Source organism: Diadema setosum, chromosome 5 (genome assembly GCF_964275005.1).
Source record: "Diadema setosum chromosome 5, eeDiaSeto1, whole genome shotgun sequence".
In the NCBI taxonomy this organism is placed as follows: domain Eukaryota; kingdom Metazoa; phylum Echinodermata; class Echinoidea; order Diadematoida; family Diadematidae; genus Diadema; species Diadema setosum.
This window is the reverse complement of record NC_092689.1, coordinates 38,191,162-38,214,541: the sequence shown is the minus strand read 5'-3', so window position 1 is coordinate 38,214,541 and position 23,380 is coordinate 38,191,162. Positions and strand designations below refer to the sequence as shown.

General features: G+C 38.6%; 2 protein-coding genes across 3 annotated transcripts in view; one reads left to right on the top strand and one right to left on the bottom strand.

Annotated features, from left to right (window-relative positions):
- LOC140229355 (bifunctional heparan sulfate N-deacetylase/N-sulfotransferase 1-like) overlaps window positions 1-14,903 on the bottom strand; it is a 68,385-nt gene extending 53,482 nt beyond the window's left edge. Inside the window, exons 1-3 of the mRNA XM_072309643.1 lie at window positions 14,861-14,903; window positions 11,164-12,608; window positions 5,094-5,336 (exon numbers count right to left, since the gene is read on the bottom strand). Of these exons, the coding sequence (XP_072165744.1) occupies window positions 5,094-5,336; window positions 11,164-12,255 (1,335 nt within the window). The 5' untranslated portion in view covers window positions 12,256-12,608; window positions 14,861-14,903. The remainder of the gene's footprint in view (window positions 1-5,093; window positions 5,337-11,163; window positions 12,609-14,860) is intronic.
- Window positions 14,904-21,024: 6,121 nt separating this feature from the next.
- The window catches only part of LOC140229354 (stress-activated protein kinase JNK-like), a 67,609-nt gene continuing 65,253 nt past the window's right edge, over window positions 21,025-23,380 (top strand). For both annotated transcript variants that reach the window (XM_072309642.1, XM_072309641.1), the window contains exon 1: window positions 21,025-21,164. The gene's annotated coding sequence lies outside the window, so the exon portion shown is untranslated. The remainder of the gene's footprint in view (window positions 21,165-23,380) is intronic.

The window sequence follows — 23,380 nt, the reverse complement described above, 5'->3', positions numbered from 1 at the left end:
GGGATATAATTTCACCTAGCATGGTGCATAAAATTATTTTGCAAAGGCAAAGATCTGGTAAATGCATTCATGCAGATCTTGCAAATATGATATGAATGTTTTGAGAGAAAGCGTCAAAAGCAATATCATGGATTATTATTTTTGTTATTGGGTGGCATCAGGTATCAAAAACTGGCAGAAGAACCAGTCACACTGATAGTGAAAAGTCCTCACAGTACAGTGGTACATTAATATAACAAATGTCCATTCCTCAACATGTGCAGAGGCAAATAAGTTCAGTATACTTTATGCCCAACATCAAGGTAAATACTTTCCAAGGATGGGCCTACATACAACGTGTACATGCACATCAATTGCAGTTACTGAAGAGCCACCACCTTTAGTGCCAGGATCTATACAAAGTCTTGAGAAAAATAAGACGTAATGAGATTATGGGGGAGGCTGATAACAAGCTCCTTCTCAATGCAGATGAGATGAAGATCTTCTGGCATTGCTCCCTGTAAAGATCTACAGTATGTAATTCCACTCATCAACACAGTAAGGAAGACTTATTCTGTGCTGAGTATCACAGATTATGATGTCAAATCCCGCTGAAATCACAACGTAGTCCCTGGGGGTATCTGACACGTAGTCTTGCTGCCCAGTCACACAAGCATAACTTTTACTGTGAAGTCAGCCTCTCCACACTAGCATGACTTGACCATTTTGCATGGTAGTCCCTGGGTTAGGAGCCTATAGCAATGACCACATGACCTCTCAATTTAGTGGACAATAAAGGAGGGTGTCAAATACTAGATTAGACATTAGTGATCACAATATAATTCAGGGCCCTATGTATTACAAAAACAGATCTTATAACTATTTTGAGCAGACACATTTTGATTAATATCACAATTCCTATGAAACATAAATAGCAAAGAGGTAAAAATTGATGGTATTTGTCAACATTGCCTGGCCGTAAGAGAGATGCCACATTGAATTTTTAAACATGCTGTTTTGGTAGTTTGTATTCAAATTTCCCCTTTCTGTCCTCTAAAAGCTGGGATGAAACTAGCTAGGAATGATTTTCACATACTTGACAGTATGTCCCTTGTACACATGGTATGCCAATTTACTGTAATGGGATGGTGCAGGGTAACCAGGTCAACAATATGGTGTCATCCATATTATAGGTTGGCCAGGCCCCCAGTTTAACAACTCTGCATATACGCGCACAGTAAATGGCTGTATCCTTTAGATGCATCTTGCTCGGAATATCAACATAGTCCATCAGGCCAATTTACCACCATCATATTCGCATCCCATGTTTGGTCCTACCCTCAGATTCAATGTCATTTTATCATATTGGAAGCTTCATGGCTATCCATTTAAAGTTAATTTTGCAGGGAAATTGCTATTGCAAGTTTTATGTACCCGTAGTCTGAAATTGCCTAGACTCCTGAAATGAAAATGTCCAGTTCGGGAGAAAAAAAGATACTAGATAGTGTAGATATGAAAACACAGAATAGTGATGGGTTCTTTTTGAGGGGGAAAAAAGTGAACATACTCCTATGGATAATTCATAATTTGTTCATAGATTGTTGTATACAGCACAAATGACTGGCAGTGTACAATTTGTACATTAGAATGTATGAGTATATGCAAAACAGGACTCAGATTATCCTACACTGTATCTCAACTGCAAAAGTAAAATGACATCTACATGTTTGTATGTATGTTATTGAGATGGTTCTACTGAGATACATGTGTACAGCATCCTAAATGCCATTTTGATAGAAAATCATCAGGAAAAGTTTGACACTGCATAAAGAAATTGGTATGTGAAGCTGTCAATCAAAACTGCTTGCAGACCAATATTATCAATCGAATATATTGGGATCCTTCTCTAGCATCACAGGTGACCTTTGCTTACAATATGTACACACACACTAACAAAATGAAAAAAAAAAACATGATTAGAACTTCTACCATATTACCTTTGAGATTTTATAGTCTTCAGTAACTACAACTGTATGACTGTTCTACAATTGTACCAAATCCCACACCATGTAAGGATTCATACCTACTGCATTAGCTGGCATGGTACAGAAAAACAAATCTACAACTTTCTTATTCAAATACTTCTTACAAGTACATACTCATTAAAAAAGAAATACAAGTATGTGGTATTTAAAGAGAAACCAGGATGGGTTTTGTTGTTACATTATTCATCTGTGCTGCTGAGTTAAGAGGAAGAAGTCACATTTCAAACTAAACTTGGCAGCATGTTCTGTAAACAGTCTATTTTAAGGTGAATGTTACAGGTAAAACACAGTTCTCATATGCCGGCAGAAGCTGTTGATTTGTGCTCTATGCATTATAAGAAATGTGTGAAATAACAATGTGATAACACAAGTTCAGTTGGCTAACAACGAAAATGTGAAATATCAGCCAAAAAGGTTTGCAGACAGTACTGCAATTTGAGAACACATCCACTCATGGTTGCTACATAATGTTTTATAATCGGGCCATAGCAGTATCCATCAATCTTCCATGCCAGAGTGAATCGCTTGTAGCTTGTTGGGAAATGCGATTGCTAATGCACGATTCATCATCACATTCTGCTTACTCACTTCTGCATGGGGAGGGCTCGAGGAATAAAAGTTGGGTACTCTGACCTAAATTATTTCACACTTTTGATCTCAAAATACTCCACAGCAACTCATTATCCAGGCAAATTGCGTCAGCCACACAAGTTCTTGGTACTTAGAGACTTTCAAAATATTGCAAGCAACTTCCAAATGGTGGCAGATAAAACTCTAAGCCTTTCTGAGAACTATGTTTTGTAACACCAAGATTCCACACACTGACTAGAGATACATGCAAGAGCAAATTCAAAATCTGTGTGAAGAATCTTCATCAAATGAAAGGTCTGCCTGCAAGACTAGGAGAGCGACCCGGTCAAAGTAAGCCAGATGACATGGATGTAGAAGCTAGGCAGGAGAAATGAGTCATGGATTAGTATCTCATATCGGTTATGATAGGAAATGAAATACTCTCACTGCTTGCCATGAGCTTAATCAGAGGGCAGACCACAGAATTCACAGTTTAGCCCAGAATTTGGCAGTGAATTCCTTTGAAATAGTACACAACAATGGAAAGTGACTCTACAATGTACAGTATGTTTGTAAAGCACATGTATGAGGGGAGATAATTTACAGAAACAATGTGTATATGAGATGGTTCAGGGAGTCTACAGCTGTATTTAATACACAGGAGAAGCTATGATGCCATAACATGCAACGGCACTACTGTAAAACAAGTTCGCATGTATTTTAATTTCGCAAATTTCACGATAGCCAAGTTTCACAAAATTAAAATGCATTTAAAAGTCCTTGTCTACATTATATTATGCATTGAACGCCAGGGACAATTTGCGAAAATTGCATGCCACAAAAAAAGCCGTCAACTCCAATTCACAAAAAATTTCATGCCATGAATATATCTTGCTTTACAGTAACTGTCAGTACACTGTATTTCTGGCTTGTGGCAGAAGCAACATGACAAGAATTGTATGTATTTTAGCTCTGAGGGCATACAAAATATTACCAGGGAAAACAATAAAGGTGTAACTCATTCACTGAAAATGCTATATCATTATACAATCATAACCATTTGATATTTCAGGACTTTCTACAGATATATCAGCTTTATTGTGTTGCTTATCCATAAATGCATGTAAAATTTGAATTATTCTCTTCCTACCAAGCACAAAAGAATCATTACACTTCCCAACTCCAGTGAACTTTCCAGTTTTATGTTTGTACTTCAATGCAAATAAATCAACTACATACTGACCTACACTGCAGAAACAGATTGAATCATTATCATAGTCATCATCACAACCCAACCACAAATTTTATCAATATGTACGTTTTCATAGTTTGATGCCTGAAGTAATGAAAGATTTCTGCTCATATGCCATTTCACATCACAGCATCAAACTGGCCATCTTTTAAAAATAAATACACTGTACATGTATGCTGACATTGCTGACTAAGAGCAGTTACACGTGAGAAAGAAATTATTGTAGAAATTAAGATTTGCATGGCGATTGCAATTTGTTATTAGAATGATTGGACCATACACATGGTAACTTGAAAACTACAATTTATGATTGGAATGTGAATTCACAAAAGGAGATGCTGCCTAATCCTTTGAGCTACAACTGTAGGTCAATAAAACTTGTATGTCTAGTGTGCGCTTTGAAATGTTTCTACCTTCACTGCATCGATATCGACGATGAGTGAGGGCTGTGGAAGCTACATATCAACCAGCAGTTCAAACAATTTCTACAGTAGTAAGTAAATGTGTGTGTGGCACACAGTTTATTGACAGAAGTGCTTGGAAGGTCACATAAGCTCCTCCTCCGAAATCAAATTTTTCCAGGTCAAGTTGTACATAAAATATTAATTACATGTATGTACTGTGATTTGAGTTTTTTGTTCTTTTTTACTAGTGTTAATCTCTACATTAGAATTTGAATTCATGATTATAATTAGAATTGTTGATTCTAGTTTAGTTTAATACACACATCCTAAAAAAAAAATCCAAATTTGAGTTATTTTCCACTAGAATCACCATTTAAATGACAAATTGTTTCCCAGTGTCACTGACACTATTGTTCAGGCTTTTATAATAAAGCTGCTGTTCTGGTTTCATCAGTTGTATTCAAACCACAACTATCCCAAGCTCATAGAGGGGCCATTGTGGCTCAATGGACATGGCACTGCCGACTGTCGTCAGGTTAAATGGTATATTCACATGTATGTGATACATGCAGATCTAGTCGGTAATACATGTATATAATGACAATCTCTTACACATGTATAGAGACTCCCATTACAACATACAATCGTAGTCATCAAGACTGGCAGTTTTTTTTTTTTTTCTTTTTTCGTTACATCAAAATTTTGTTATAGCTGAACGATAAAGTACGTAAAGATATACAAATGATAATTTTGGGATCTGAATTTTTACTTCTTTGTAACAAAATTTTGTTACAGTATGTCAGTGTTCATTATAGCAGGAGTACACTGTATTTCACAACTCACCTCAGCAAAGAGCTTGTTCTTATACATCCCTTCCATCAGCTTGGCAGTGCTCCCAGTTAAATGGGGCTGCATGTGATCCCACATGTGGGGGAACCACCAGAAGTGGCGGGCCTGGTCCACAATGCGCTGGTCACCGCGGTTCTCCTCCTCCGTCCCCCGCTGGAAGTACTTGCCGGAGAACCCCAGGTTGAAGTGGAAGCCCGGTACCAGCTCTTGCAACTCAGCCTGGATTGAGACTAGGCTCTGAAGGTGTTTGACAGCAGGAAAAGATGGAAAGAAAAGGATAAGAAACCAAGATTGTAGGTACATATTACTACATGTAAATTAATACATGAAGGACACATTTAAAAAGTCTTTGACAATTAGGTCCTTAGCCACTTCTCCTTGAACCACAACCAAGCTTCAGATAGGATGCAATTGACAAAACATCACCTGCCTGACAGAAGGGCCCTAAGGCTTGCGGGCTCGAAAAAATCACCGAAAAAAAAAAAAATGATGATCATATCATATGAAAGAGCTTTCAAAACTCTGTATTAACTGTAATGAAAAAAAAAATCTAATGTGGAGGTGAAATTTCATGCTAGGGCCCTCCTGCCGGGCAGGTGATGAGATGGCTAACCACATTCAGAGTCCAGCGCACTTCCCTGTAGCGTTGTAGGATTGGCATACAAGCAGTAAGGGGCTACACATTACAATGCAGTTGTACGTTATGCAAGGGCATGCATCTAACAATCTGTAAGTACGTACACGTACAGTTGTATGTGTCCATGAACTACAACGTGTACATTACACCTATGACATGAAATAACAAAGTCTCATGAATGAGGGGAGAAAAAAAAAATTAATGATCTTGCACATACATATATGTAGGCTGTACTCGCTCTTCACCAAACATGAAGTGGGGGCCTGTAATCATTACATACAGTTCTACACTTGTACATGAATTTTATTCGCTTCAATTTCTTTCTTCTTCTTTTTTTAAGAAGGGGGATAACAGAGAGCCAAAAGGTCCCAAGATTGGGATGTACCACAATACCAGCTTCCACATTTAGGACAACCTACAAATGTACATTAATATGTTCACTTATCCTTGCTAAATTTTCCTTTACTTGCATGAATCAGGCAAAGAAGAAATCCAATCCTTCAGCATATACAATCATTCTACAAATGTTGTGCAATGATAAATGGCAGCTTGAAAATAAAGTGCACACTGACAAATGAATTATTCTTTTGTATTTACATTTATAATACACAAGCAAATCATGGGAAAAATGTGTCAGAGGAAGTACTATTTTTATCTCATTTTGTTATCACATGGAAAAGCATGAACAATAAGTGATACCATTGCTTAATCAAGCATGAAAAACAATAGAATTCTTTGTCTTTGCTGTGTCAAGCATTTGTATCAATGAGTATTCATTCCTTACTAAACTTGCCTTTAATCACTTTTCCAATCAAATTCAACCTGAACCTTGAATATAAGAGTTTACCCTGAAAGAAATCCTGGCCTATTACAACATACATTGTAGATTACTATGTACAGTGATTGAGTATGCTATTTTTTTTTTTTTTTTTTTGGGGGGGGGGGAGGAGGGGGTGGTTGTTTTGTTTCTTTTCCATGAGCTTCACCTACTGTATACGCCGAATATTTCACAAGGTTTTTATTTCTGCGAATTTCGCGAGTCAGCTGCTATTCGCGAAAATATTGACTCTAATGCCAATGTGAATGTGACGTACGAGTATAAATTTCTCCGTTCAGTATAAGACGCCACGAACGCGAATTTAACCACTCGCGAAATTGTTGTGAAGTCCCGATTCGCGAAAATTTAGACTCGTGAAATACAGTATATGGCATGTACAATTTGTACAGTATCTTATTCTGTCCATGCATTTCATACATAACCTGTGATATCATTAATCATGCCCAATTTCCCAATAACTTACCAATAGTTATGTTCACACTATAAGCTGACTTCATATCAACTAAAAATAAGCTAAATTCAATGATAGCAGAGCCCCAAATGATTATTAGGGATCATGTAAACACTACGGAAGTTAAGTATTTGTACACTTGGTACGTACCCGGCAACTTGCGAGTTTTAGTCAAGGATCCTAACTGTAAGTTTTCCTGTGGTTACATCATGGATAGCTTGACATTATGAGCAAGCCTCCTGCCCCCAGCATCATACGTTGTACTTCATGGGCCCGTGTGAACCGTTATTACCATCAACAAGGTTGTGGTTAAGCTTCACTCATGCGATCAATGAACGCTTTGAAAATGCTTGCCTGCCGTCACCTATGAGTCTAGTAAATATGACGAGGTCTGCTGAATTGCTTTCAGCTTTTGAGCGAAAACAAATAAACTTTTAAGAAAAGATAATACCTGACAGACAGGATGCCCGATGGGGAAAAAATGCTGCCAGCAGCTCTATTATGAAGGATTCAGATGAAAAAAAAAAAAAATTATAATGATAACGAAACAAAGATAGAAGATCGCAACGGGAATTAATACTGTAAAACCAGAAATGTTCGCAGGCATTTTGATATGCAAAATATCTTGCTTTACAGAAAAGACTCCACGACAACAACTATAAACCCTTGACTATCTAGCCCTTTTTGCAGCAGTTTTCTTTCCAGCCTGTGTTGCTACCAATACCACATAACAGTGCACAAATGGGTTGCAAAACTCCCCGACCACCATGGTACAGTACCTCGACTTGGAAAACATTAGTCATGCAGTCACTGTAAGAACACAAATGTGAGGGAGGAAGCGTCGGTCCCACTGACATACCCCGAGAGCTACATCTCTAATAGCAAACTCAAGTCAATACAATCACATCTCCCGTCACTAACCCCCCCCCCCACACCTACACCCTCTACCTTCCCCCTCCCCCCCCCCCAATCCATCCCCAACCTCCATATCCAAACTTCAAAAACAATTCCCTAGGTAGTAGCAATCTCCTGTACTGAGTCATATCAGCTACTGCATCAAACACTTCAGCAGTCAGTGTCAAGTCCTTGAAGTCAACCTGGAACTTGTCTAGTTTTGTCTACAGGCAGGGAGAAATGATATTGCAGGTTTTTACTGCATTTGTCATACCCCTGCTGGCATATAAATACATGTAGCACAAGTACAGCTGTACAGTACTGTACAACGTAATCTTTTCTATCACACATGTGGATATCAGCAATGTCCACAATCTTGTGATTTAATAAATTTTGTAGCGGTGGGGACTTTCCAACAAAGTAGAGTATTACCTGTTTGCGGCAGGGGCCATTTCATTTGTTGATCAGAAGGCCCAATCAGGTGCGACAGCACCCTCACTTCCCATAACACTTACAAAACTCTTGCTTTCGTTCTAAAGTGGGACTATCACACTTGATAATGAAATGAATTGAGAACGTGTACAATTGCTCAAAAAGTTAAGATACGAATATAGGCCTACAGTATGTACACGGTATAAATCTGAAAGACAATGCACAATGGCAAGTGCATGATACATTATATTTTATAGTTTACATAATTTGTTCATGTTAAAAATACAATTGTGTTTTTAAAACAAAATCACTCACTAGCCATGTAGTGTATGCTGATACACATGTAATATAAACAGACAAGACAGAGAGTAGGAAAGGAGGGGGTGGGGGGAGGGGAGAAAAAGAGAGAGAGAAAAAAGTGGTTGCTGTGGACTGCCACACTTACAGGATGTATGATGTGAATTCTCATTTCCCCAGACACATCCTGCACAGTAGGCCTCTCTACCTGTGTACTGTACTCATTCTGGCCTACAAAATTGTATGTGTCCTCTTTACTCTTGCACTTGCCCCTCCCCCATAAAATACTATAAACTTTGTCCAAAAACCCACTCAAGCACTCCTCCATGCTGTACATGTGTACAAAGTCTTGTACATGTAATTAATGCTCAAGATAATGGTACAATAATAATAGGAAGAGAATGCTTTGCGAATGGAGTAATTGTGTATGTAAAACATGTATACAGTTACCAGGAGGTGGAAGAGAGACCTCCCTGCAGTTACATTGTACAGTGTTGTACAACTTTGTACATACAGTACCACATGGATGCTCTATAGTTATACTCTGTCACACTAAAGCGGATGCCCAACAATTTCATAAATTTGAAGATATTATGTTCTCATCCATTGTTACAAATAATACCAGAATAGTTTGTAACATGTTTGACGTTCTTCGTATGTACAATATAGGATACACTACATTGTACATGTAGCGATTCATAGGGATTCGCAGAGATACACATACAATCCGAATTCTGGAGCCATTTTTTATATTGAATATGTCCAAAATCTCCAGTATACATGTATCTCTGCGAATCCCTACAAATAGCTAATTAATACAAAGAACATCAAACATGTTACAAACTATTACTAGCAACGGATGAGAACATATCTTCAAATTTTTTTATTAATTCGGCATTCTTTTGGCATTCATTCTAGTGTAACAAGGCCATATAGTTAATATTCACAGCAATTGGCATTCAGTTTGCATTCAGTAGGTTGCTGATTACTAGTGACAGCCACTAATCAAACAGCTGCGGTTCACTGTATGTAGCTGCATATGTACAGCAAAATGGCATTTTCCACAGCACACCTCTGCCTGTAAAGCCACCAAAACACTTCACACAAATTATAGGTAACAGTGCATGTACTGTACACTGTACAATCCCACTATGCAATTAAAACTACCATGGTATGTCTATTCATCATGCAGATAAAGTTTAGACCTAATACACATGCAAGTGATTGGGCATTTGCAAATACTGTAAAACATGATATATTCGCGGCATGAATTTTTCGCGAATTGGAGCCGACAGCCTTTTTCGTGGCATGAAATTTTCGCGAAATGCCACTGGCGTTCAATGCGTATAGTGTAAACAAGGACTTTCGCGTGCATTTTAATTTCGCGAATCTTGGCGCTCGCGAAATTCGCGAAATTAAAATGCACGCGAAAATTCCTCGTTTTACAGTAATAGATCAATAATCAACACCAGAGTTTTATGTTTAATGAAGAGAGAAGAGTGTTGAATTAACCAAAACAAAAAACAAAAACATCGTGTTTCAAAATTTACACAGGAGATGGCTAACTTTTCAAACCCTTTTGATGTTTTTTCACTGACAAAAATTTCCTTTTTCTTACACAAGTCACCTTATTCTGTATTTCTCATCAGGTTTTGAATCCTGAGTGATAGGTCACATATAATGAACTACAGTGGACTCCCGTTATACGAAGTCCTCCGGACTGGACGTTTTCTTTTGTTATATCAAAATGTTGTTATAAAGAACAAATAAACAATGACAAAAAAATAGAGCCGATAATGCTGCTGCCTAAATTTTAACTTCATTGTAACTGGAATTTTGTTATAACCGTGTTTGTTATAACGGGAGTGCACTGTACTTAATTACACTCTTTTGTAATGCCATACACATATTATCATAACCACAGCATTAATACAAATTGGTAAGTGGGTCATAAATTATTTAGAGCTACATTGAATGTACAACAAGTCACTGCAAGAAAATTACATTGTGTTAACTCTACCAATTACGTGTAGGTACATGTGTATCATAAATCCCACATGGGCTTCAATGATGAACAGCACTATCCCATGTATTTATAATGCTTGGCTACATCAAACTGCTATACAGTACTGTAAAAGTGGAAATTTTCGCGCATTTCGTGCAGCCCGAAACTAGCGCGAAAATAAAAGCACGCGAATATTTTTGCTTGCCATAGGTTCCAGTAGTTGATGTCTTGATTCCGCGGAATTAAAAACACGCGAAGCTCTTCTCACCCCGCCGAGCGCGAAAAATTAGTCGCGCGAAAATATCCACTTTTACAGTAGCTGGAATTACAAACCCAGCAGTCACTGAGCAGTGATATTATCAGATTTAAAAAATAAAAAAAAAATCATTCTTGCATAGCAATACAGGGACATTCACCCCTACACTCCACTTGACAAAAAAAAAAAAACACTTAATAGAAAAAGAAATAGCATCTACAGATCTCCTGTGCATCATGATTTTTTTCTCTCACCTCAACGTCGGATTCCTTCAGACGTATTCCTGTCTTTCCGACAAAGATGTCATCGATGTCGACGAGGACGTACCTGTCGAGGGCAGTCTGCAATCTCCCCTGTGTGAGGTGAGCAATGCTATCCAGGAGAAGCATGGAGAGCATAAACTGGTCTGCTGAGTAGCCAAAGTATATCCGCTTGATCCCGTCCAGCCAGCCCCGATCGTATAACACACAGGTCCGACTCTCTGATGCTCCACTGGCATTGAACAAAGGTAGATTCTGTTGTGGTACTGCTACTCTAGCTTCCATGATGGGAACATAAGTGGAATGGTTAGTCCTAAAGGTGGTCCATGAGTTTCCAGGGAGGTTCCCAACAAACCTCTGGTTTGCTCTCGTGATGCGAGGGATTCCGCTACTCTGGTTGAAAATTGGATCTTTTAATCTCACATGTTTGTCGACAAAAAGGGGATACTGCCGAATTTGCTTGAAATCGTTGACGACATCTGGCTGGGAGAAAATGACCATGCCCACACCATATGTCCAGCAGTACTCCTCAAGTACTTTGGCTTTTAAACTGCTAAGGTGGGCGTACGATTTTAGACTCTCGAAGATAAATAAATTGAATATGCCTTTCTCACCACGGACCAACGACGGCCACATGTTCCCATGGACTGATACGACTTTGACTTTGAAGCGGTGCGACCATAGCACATTTAGAATAGAGCGTCCTGACTGTGGACTCTCCACAAATACAAGTATCCAGTCTTCTGTTTCTTTTATGACTTTGCCAACTGTCTTGTAAACAGGCTGATCATCTATGTGGTGATTTTGTAGCTGCCTTGCTATTTCTTTTGCTGGTATCACCCCTATAGGTCCTGTTTCTTTTGCAGTAACCTTTAACGGCATTGCTGTTCGTACTAAAGGAGCATCTTTCATCATCCCTGCCTGCCTGTTGAATTTGTCGAGACCCGACGAGGCCTTCGGCTGCGACACCTGCATCACGAGCATCCATAGCGAAGTCAGGCTGACCACAGAGATGACCAAGAAGCAGCGCCTTGCTCTGCCTGGCAAGAGGCAGCGGCGCATGGCCAACTTGATGCTGCTGAACATCACGAATAATGTCTTGACTGTAGCAAAAGCCCAGCAACCGAGTTCATTAGCATCGCTAACCTGAACGATTGCAAAGGACACAGAAAATGTAAAGCAAATTGGCTGGCATATTTTCCATAGATTGTGTTCCTTGCTTTACAAGCATGAATATCCAGCCCCTGGCAAGAAATTCTGGACAAGCTGCTCTTCTCTGATACTGTGGTAACCCTGAATGTCAGGGTAAAATGCCATTCAGATGTATACTGCTACATACTGGAAGGATCTCACTTCACTCACTGCCTTTCTGCTTCTGCATGTTTATGTGGGCTTTAATTTCCCCCACAAATACACCGTACTTGCCAGTCATTGGTCAGCTGTAAAAATCAAAACAAAGACAAAAGGTACTGTATTTAATGGATGGTCACAAAATAATCATTCTGAAAATTGGCAGGGCAGTATGAAACATACTCATTCCATGTATTTGTACATGTAAAGTTCAGGGTAGTTTCACTGGAGAAAGACATGGCATATGAAATGAAAATGAGTATGAAGCAGGTAATGAAATCATAGGATCTAGACATCTATACACTAGATATGGTTGGTAGACTTACACATTTTTCAAGATCAGTAGAGGTACAAACTATTTTGTATTTCCACTGCTGTTTATGGTTGTTTCAAAAGATTGTATGAGATAGAAAATGTATCATTAAAATGTATACTGCCATTGGCATTGGGCCCATTGGAAATAGCTCAAGTGAAACTCTTTAGTATTCAATATGTGACCGTGCACCACAAAACCAACAAAAAGTTGCACCCCTTGATTTTACGTGAGGACTCAAAAAAGGTGAATTGGGTCAACCGAGTCAATCTTCAGTTTTTCATATTTTCTGAAAGAGCTATCCTTCTTCTACATTATTTAGTTTGGGATCATAACATGAATGGGAAAGTGAGAAAGAGAGTAGAATGATCAGGTATGTCTTAGAGACCCCTTTTCATTTCTTGAAATCCTTTGCTCACTCTTCACTTTCAAGTCTAATAACTTTTGAAAGGATGACGCTACTGCTTTGAAAGTTACTAGTAGGAGTAGCATTAATCATGGACAGAACGTGTTAATAGAACATGTTCAATTTCAGTTTAATCTGATAATCCCTTCATTGTACTGTTGTTGCTCCGGTGGTTTACATCCTGTCATACTGTGTTTTGTCCCTTTCATCACACAGCTAGCGCGGCTTGGTAAAGATTAAGCGCTTGAATAGACCCCAAACTTCAGAGCCTCTTTTCTCAGTTCACACTTTTCCAGAGTGCATGCTTTCTTTCCAGTATAGGCTAACCCGTTGAGGACAAGTCCCGAGTATGCTTGGACAGGTGTCTATGGGAAGTGTGTGTTGTAGCAAAATCAAACTGTCCTCAACGGGTTAAGGGAGTCCATTTGAATTGAGTTACACATCATTTTAAAGCTTAGAGTCTGGTCTTTCCGGACCTGTTCTTAACTAAAAATCCATGTCTAGCGACTTTTTGTTGGTTTTGTGATGCAGAGTCACATAGACCATTTCTATAGTCTTGCAGGGAGGACAAAGGTGCCATAATTCACTTTATATACCTCATCTGTATAAAATCCTCTCATCTGATTGGTTAAAAGGGGAGTCATGAAAATAGCTGTGCCCCATTGTTGATCAAAATGACGTCATGATTTACTGTGCCAGGGGCACAGTTGACTGACTGTGCCCTGTAAATACGTTTGGAGACAGACAGTCGCAACCCCGTACACATAGATCACATGTAAGGTATGTACGCACCAATGATACGACCGCCGCGCTGTCGATCAGCGTTGATTACGAATGCTACGCCTACGGTATCTATATTTCGGAATCTTTATTTTTGGTATATAAAACAAATAATGACTGCTTGATAGGCCCTCGGTGATGTGAAAACCATAACCATGCCCTCAGCTTCGCTTCGGGCATAGTTACGGTTTTCACATCACCTTGGGCCCATAATTTTAACTGTGCCCCTCACGCCTCAGTCATAGACATAGCAGTCATTATTTGTATAGTAATGAGGCATGGCAGTAGGCCTAACAAATGTATTCCTAAAATTATAGACACCATGAGACCATTACACATACAACACACTTTACTCAGCACGACCACAAGTCAGATGGAATACACAGGTTCTATAAATTGAATTGTAAATTACATAAAATTTAAATTTACATTGTACACTGCATTTACTGCACATGCACTGGCATGGTTTCTGTTCATTAAATCATATAAATTTACCTAGCTAGAATTACACTTTGTTACAACATGTTTTGCGTCAATAAAGTTTCAATCTGACATTATGACAAACGAGAGTAAAAAATCATCTTGATATGGTACATCGTGTGCAGGAGTTGGTTGAGGAGCACTCGGAGGATAGGATCGGGACGTGGGTGGCGGCTGCTGACCCGCGACCCGGCTGCGGCTGGGTACCCGTAGAAAACATGCGCGAAGCCATCGTCGTGCTGGTAAAAGAGATGGCGTGATGACAACCACAACTGGCCAGTGGATACTATCATGACCGTAATTTCAACTTAGTAACTTGGCATTCACCCTACGGATTCACAATATTTCAAGATTTATCTTACCTCGCCCGATAACGACGTACACAAATGACGTCCATACCAATTGTAGTGCTATGCCTTTGTACATAAATGCAGCGTGCGACTGGCCGCAGATCCCGATAATACACAGCAGTCACTGTTGTGCTGCAAAGCGATTGTACACAGTGCAAGCAAGGTTCAATATACAACATTGTACATGTAGTATAGTACAGTATACGTAGTGCGTGAATTGCGATGGGCAATGGGAGCGTCTTCCGTACACTATGTTGGAGTTGAGGCCAGCCAGATAGAGTACTCAGCATACACACCAATGAATCACACGTGCATAAAGACACACATAAGTGAGGTTCACACCTAGGTCCCTTTACCTTAAGGTTTTCTAAACCTCGAGGTTTTGTAAACTACGAGGCACTAAACTCCAAGTTAGCGTAGATGTAGACGCATGTAGTTTAGAAAACCACGACAAAACCTTAAGGCGAAGACACCACGACAACACCACAAGATATCTTAGGGTGTTGTCGTGGTTTAAGCGCGTAGTTTAAGCGCGCTGTGGCAGCGCGCTTAAACTATGACAGATGTGAACGGAGTTTTGTTAACCACGACGCACAGTTTTTTCCACAATAGTGTGCAACCCTATGTGCAAACTAGGCGCCCTTTATTTTCTCTCGTAGTTATCTTTACCTCGAGGTTTTGCTAACTGCATGTAGGTGTGAACGGCATCGAAGTTTTGTCATGGTTAGGGGAACGCATATTTGCGCTCGTAGTTAGTATAACTACAAGTTTTTGGATAGGTGTAGACATGGCTATACACGCACACACAAGATACATTTCTTTTTTATAGTAAAATGATACATTGTTGGCAGCGCGTAGCTGCGCCCTGGCAGCGCGTACTCACCAAGTTTAGTTCCGGTTTCTTGGAAAAGCAATGTAAACAGAGGCGACTAGAATTACCAAGTGCAAGTGCGCATCTCTTCGCATGGGACTCAGAGGTGACAACCACCAATCTTCCCACACTCGTAAAAAAAAAAAAAGAAAATATAAGAGATTCCTGCCACACGCTAACATTGATAGTTGTTGTTGTTGTTTTTTTTTCCTGTGATAGTCTCTCATTCGGCCTTGATCAAATTTATTTCTGCTATATAACCGCAACATATCAGGCAATTATCCCCCCCCCCCCCCCCGACAATTACCTCCGGAAAAATACTGGTTTAAAGTGATAGGATTAGAGTAAAGATTAGGGTTAGGTTTAGGGTTAGAGTTTGGGTTAGGGTTTTGATTAGGATTAGGGTTGGGGCCAGGGGAAAGGTCTGGGGAAATTTTCCATGGGGTAATTGCCCTAGACCCAATCGCAGAGATATAGCCGTCATAAAAGGATGTAATCGTGGATGAGTTCTGATGTTTGTTTGTTTGTTTGTTTGTTTGTTTGTTTGTTTAACAACGAGTCCATTTTTCCTTTGTGTATGATGCCAACACCGTTTGTTGCTGTTATCGTATTCTTTGCTATCAACGTTGTTGAAAAAAAAAATCAACGAATTTTCTATGAGCACTCAGTCCAGCAGAGCTTATAATGAATATCGGAGGATTTTTCTCGGACTGGTCAACAGCTGTCACGCGTTACACTTTTTGTTACTATCTCAGCTCCCATCATATTTGTTTTCTGTCATATACACTGTGGCTATGACGTAGCCTATAATTATGAAATAGTGAATAATGAAGACAATAACAATGATAGTAGAACTGTGTAGCAGAGACGAGTTCGCGAAACGTAGCGGATCGGACGTGAAACCGTTCTCGGACTAAACTGTGAAGTCCAGATGCAGTGATTTCATTTTGTGTCTTAATATTATTGAATGTTACATGGATGAATCAAAACTTATTGATAGATCAAATTAAGTGCCTGGAGACTATCCTGTGCCTCCACCTCAAGTGTCGGCTGCCTATCGTACATGTACTTCTACAGTTGTACTGCTACCCCATCAACCACCATCGTCCATCAACCTCAAGGGCCACAGCCTTTGTTGCACAGAATTGATGTAGCATGAAAACACGGGTGATGTTCGTAGAGAATAATTTTATTATTCCGAAGGTTTTTTGATCGAAAGGTGCGTTATTCCGAAACACACAAAGTCCCTTTCCTAATAGATGATGTTCGTTTATCCGAAAACGAAAGAGAGTTCGTTGATAAGAACATTTGTGACATATTCCGAAAGGTCGTAATTATTCCGAAGGTTCGTTAGTCCGAAAATAATAAGATTGGTTAACCCAAAAACGAATAAAAGATGGGTATTGACGGACTCATTTAGTTTTGAAATGGTTTTCTTGCTTTCCTTTTTTTTTTTTCTTAATTTTCAGATTAACGAACCTGTAGAATAACGTAGCTTATAACTGTACATTTTCGGATTAAAGAACCTTCAGAATAACGAACTGTAACACAGCCAGGGCTGCAGCATTTGAAGGGGTGTCCATATGACCCACTTTTATACACGATTTCCGATTTTGACGGGGGAAAAAAACAACGCCCATTATAATGGGGTCAGGGTTCGATTACCATCCGATTTCTAACCTATTGGTCAGATTGGTGTCGGGCGACTGTTGGAAGTCTGGACTTAGCGTCATCAACTCACCCTCGTGAATCGGACGCCGCAGTGAAAACAACTGGCAGATATCGGGTGGTTATATCAGTCTTTCATCCGATCACCTCGATCAATATCGGATCTTTATCGGATTCAGCAGAAAAAGAGATTACATAGATGATTATAAGAACGTTTTCAATCGCATTTGCAATCCGGAAATCTAATGCCATCGAAATATAATATTGTACCTAATATATTTGAAAAAACGTTGACAGGTTTACAAAGCACTCCCAGCATAAACGTTCGCTTTTTACGTGTACAAGTAAATGAGTTTTACACAGTGTATACATGAAGATTAGAGTGATTGCAAAACAGATACACACCAGTTTGATTTTGTTGAAAAATAACGTTATCATCAGATAAAGAATATGAAATATCTTTAATGATACTACACGCATATTCTACATGACAAGTAAATTAGTTTTTGAAGATATCATAAGAATATAACATGTATTTCAATCATTTTCTTTGCTTTTCATCAGCTTCAATCTCAAATATCCCAAGTTGATAAAAAAATGATTTATCTGTGTTTGCATGTAAGTTCTACATAATTATACACTGTATTCATGTCCTACGTTATTGCTTGGGCATGTAATATCTTCTTTTTTTATCAAGTGAATTCAAGATGACAGAATTCAGAAAAGCACGAAATGATCTTGGTACAAATTAAGGAAAATGCACTCTAAAAAATCCCGAGTCAGAACTGACCCGGAACTGGGTCTGTTGGGGTCATACACCGTTTCGGGTCAGAAATGACTTGGAATATGGTCATGAAGAATGGGGTCACCCTGACCCAATTCATGACTCTGAATGGGTCATATCTGACCCCATTCCTTGTCATTTCTGACCCGGAACGGTGTATGACCCCAACGGACCCAGTTCCGGGTCAGTTCTGACTCGGTGTGCCGTGTGCAAGGGATAGTTCCACGTGATGTTCAAGTTTGATGAGAATACAAAAATGGTAACGTCAAACAAACAGAATGGAGAAAATATACTATAATCAAGTATTCACAAGAAAGTTATGGAATTTCTGAGATTCTAATATTTTTCGTAACAGTGATAGCGGGCATAGGACCAACTCATCAAATATAAGACAGATGAACTTCATGAACTTAGGGCTCCATAGAATCACAAACTGTCCCTCCAATTTACGTTAACATATAGGTGTCTAAGTGTATACAATAATCATTCGTTGTCAAAAGTTGGAAATAATTATATAAGAACACCCCTCATGCTATAAAAAGTCACTATATCAATTTTAACAGGGTATATTGTGAAAAATGTATATCCTTATTTTTAGTTTGTTTTCAACATGTTTTCAACAGAGAAATCTGAGCTAAGGATTTATGTGCATGCAAGGTAATGAGAAAAATGATGCGATGATCAAGTTTTCAATTGTAACTGCGAACGATATCACTCATAAATGTAAATATGAATGCAGACTATTAATAAAACAAAATGACCATTTTTTTTCCAATTTGAATGAACATTTTAGATTTTTTTTTAAATAATTTGTTTGATGTGAGTCGATTTTGTAAATGAATTTGACCATTGTGGGCTTTTCGCGTGTGGACCTACGGGATATCATAGTCAATGATCATGAGACAGGATCGTGGCGACGTGCAACAAAAACTGTAACAACCTCATCACTTCCCTTGTCCATTGATCATCAAAGGCGAAGGCTGCTAACAGAATGTCGGTAGTCAGACAAAAGATGGCGTTGTTACTGAATGCTTCTCTGCTGACTACATCTTTGCTACTCAACTGGATGCATTTCCATGGATGTAATTGAATTTTGTGTGTGCGTGTGGGTTTTTTGTGTGCGTGCCTCCGTACATTTACTGAAGATCTGTGTTAAACACCAATGAAAACAACAATTTATTATACATTTTTAAGCGTCCACCTTCCGGACTGGAAAGTGATATGCTATCGATTTAGACACATATATTTAGTATCAAAACATCAAACAAACAAACAAACAAACAAACAAACAAACTAACTAACTAACTAACTGAATAACCAACCAACTAACTAACTAACTAACTAACTAACCAACTAACTAACTAACTAACTAACTAACTAACTAACTAACTAACTAACTAACTAACTAACCAACTATACTCTCTGCATGCATCATGTCTGTCGTTTGTACTAGCTTGTGTGAGAAGTGATTGAGAACTTATGAAGAACGAAGTGCCCGACAGGGGTGTATTGGGGGATAACGGTATACAAGGCTATAGGAGAGGAGAAGTGGGAAATAGATCGGAGGGCATCTGGTTACAGTTACTTCTTTTTTGTTTTAAACAATATCTTATTTCGATTCCATAATCCATTCTTGATTAAGATTGAAGATTGAGTTATTGTTCGCTAGCTGCGCGACATTTCAAACATATTACAAAATATTACAAAATAATTCTTGGGATTGTCATCGTGTTAAATTTTTAATTTTTATGTAGTGTACAAAATTGTACAGTACTGATGCGTTCATATACTCAACGCCGCAATAATAACCAAATAATAAACTATATCAAGTACTTAATTGTACTCAATCGATCATCGCTGTTTTATCAAAATAATCTGTCATTGTTGACCTCATGTTCGTTAGCTGGCTAAAGCAGGATATTGATATGTTAGTCTGCTGTTTTGAGTTTGCACCATTGAATGAAGTTCACTATGACAGAACGAAAGTGGATTATTATTTTGGCGTGTTCTTAATAAAAAAAAAAAGTGGTCGATTTGCTGTTCGTTTAGTCATCATCTTGTATTTCTCTCTCATGGCAATCCAAATGAACACAAATGATTGATTCCCTTAAAAAATAACTTGTTAGAGCTCTTGTTCGTCAGTCACACAATTTTTCCCTCTCTCTCTTGTCTGACTCTCGGAAAGATTTAATCTAAAAAATTCCAGTGTCGTATTAAAGTTTACCTTCTGAAACATTGGTTTATGTGATCAATCTTTTACATACACACGTAAGTATTATTTATGACGTTAGAGAATACGGTTTGATACTAAATGCTTACTCTTTCCTCTCACCATTTGATAGAACAGAAATTTAACCAAAAAAAAAAGAGTCGCTTTATTGTTGGATGGAAAATTGAACTCAAAGAGAAGAAGCAAAAGTAAAAATCATACAAACAAAACGGTACAAACTTTATTAAAATCAGAAAACAGTGATGAGGATCACAACTCTGCAAATTGTATCGTTTATAAAATGCATGAAATTATATCACTATGACTTAATGATTTATTTACAAATGATATGACGTGATGATAACCACGTCGAATGCCTGAAGATACCAGACAAAAACAATACACGATACCACATGACCCAAGCTCTTCGTCGATGAAGTGAATTTGCTATAGCGTTCTCTACTGGCGACCTGTTCGGTTCAGCTTGTGAAAATTCGCTGACACCACCAGCAAAGGGATTTATTGCACCTTTTACGTATTACTCAGCGACAACTTCAGTCTCAAAATAGCGGATCAAGCGAAATTGAAATGACGTCAATTGCCTATTTAGAACAGCATATTATTATGTGTACTATCCCAATCCTATGATTCTCGAGTGACAAACCTGCATCAGTGAAGCCAGTTTAGCATAGATCTGTACACTATCTACATCAAGATTCTATCCTGCTAACACTCAAGGGTGTACGGGCGATCTTGCGAAACAATATCCATACTGTACAAGTCGGTAAGTGTGTATCACTTTTCCAGTAATGTTCAGTTTGCTATGTTTATCGTCGTTCTGTTCCGACTATTACATTTTTATCACCAGCCCACACAAATCAATTAAGGACTAAGGTATCGGTGGAGACACAGGCTTACTAGATTCTATGTGCTTCTACGGCTGCCCGTGGAGAATAACTCGTTAGTTGGTGCATTGCAGATTTGTAATCTACCAGCTATCGTACAAGTTTTTACAACTGATGTAGACGACTGTAGTGTTCTAGTGTGACATCAGTGATACTAACTGAGCTCTGTGACATTTGTGTGTATGTCCCAAGCTGAATTGTGTTCCATACCATACACACTTAAGTAGCAATTTAGTCTGTGGAAGTATTGTTTTGTATCATGGTCATAGTCACATAATGGATAGAAGCCCGAGGTTTTTTTTAGTATCGAATCATGTTGCAGACGCAGCTTATGCAGGCCCTGCACTACTACTACTTAACGTTAGACCTGTTTAGCACTGGCCAAAGCAAAGGTACAATGTAGATCCCAATCAATATGCAATAGAAGCTCTAGGGAACCATATTTCTACCGATTGTATCAATGTATTTTGGTACCAATTCTTCAACGTGCAGAACCTTGGCTTGTAAGATTGTGTCTACTTGCACAACTGATGAAAGGCTTTTGTGTGTGTGTGTGTGTGTGTGTGTGTGTGTTATTAAGTGCAGCTCAGGCTGCTTCATGCTTGAAGATTATGCACTGTTGTGTGTGTGTGTGTGTATGTGGGGGGGGGGGTGGTAGGTAGGTACTGGTGCACTTTGGGCCATTTCACTGGGATAGCACCCTGCTGCCGCCCTTTGCAATGGATGAATAATAATAATCGACGGTGCTTATATAGCGCATAACACAAAGTGATAATGTCCCTATGCGCTAAAAAAATGAAGAGATTATACAAAAACATACAATTCCAATTATACATAAGTAGTGATGGTACCAAGTTTCATGTTTGCTTATATGTCGTACACTGTAAACAAATGCATTTTCAAAGCAGATGAATGAATGAATGAAGCAGGATCTTTTACAGTATGTGCATAAGTTAAGAATTATCTCACACATGTAACCTCAATTTTATATCCTTTCCGAGGGACCCTCGTTCATGCAGACAGTCTAGGCATTAAAAAAGAAAGAAAAATAGACTAATAATGATATTTATGGTCTGTGTACAGTATATTAGATTAAAAAGTCTAGTGCTTGTATAAATGACTAGTTGCCAAAGCCAACACCTCTTATTTTCTGTGGTTTTGATTTAGAATAATTGTTTGTGTTAACATACTTTATGTAGAAAATGTGTCATGCAGTGGTAAAAAAAAGAACAGAAAGTGAACAATCATTGTGTGTGCTGTGAGACACTCTGTGTGCATACTTTTGTACAATAGACCCTACAGTAGTTTTGATACAAACTTTATGCTATACTGTATTTCTCACATGCTACATCAAGTATGACCAAACTTTTTCTGTTGAATGTCTCGAAACTGTAAGGATTATCATGGTTGCACGAGAAATGAGAAAAATAATCCATTATTCAGCAGTCAGCATAGGGGCATGTGTATCACCAAAATTATTAGAAATGTGCAAAATTATTAGCACTTGCAGATTTGTCTGTGTGTGTGTGTGTGTGCATTCGTGTGTGTGTGCATTCTGTTTAGTGATTTTCTCAAGAGAATTACAATGTCCAAATACTTGATAGCTGAAATACATGCATTGGTAATCGTTAGGCGACCCATGGCATGTCACTGTCAAGAGCATAAAAATTTGAGGGGAGAAGTACACATTGTACACATACAATATGTCGGTATCTCAAAGACAACCAATAATTGTGGCCTACCTCCGAGTACAGTAGGCAATGTGCGATGCATACAATGTATCATCATACAAGAACAATTTTTTGGTCAAGTGTGGATTTGTGTACCGGTATACAAAATCACACAAATAGATTTTATGTGGATATGGTCACTGTTAAATGAAAAATGTAGTTACTGCCATTGTCATGAAAATACATGTATAGTAAGGGTACTAGCTCTTGTGCAGGGACTTAATGATCGCGCAGAGCGTAACTGCGTATAGCAAGCAATATTACGCGTAGGACTAAGCGCAAAATTTGCCGATACGCCCATGGAATAAACATACCTGACAACCGCTAAACATGAGAAGGAAGCAGGTTAGAAATTTTGATTTCAA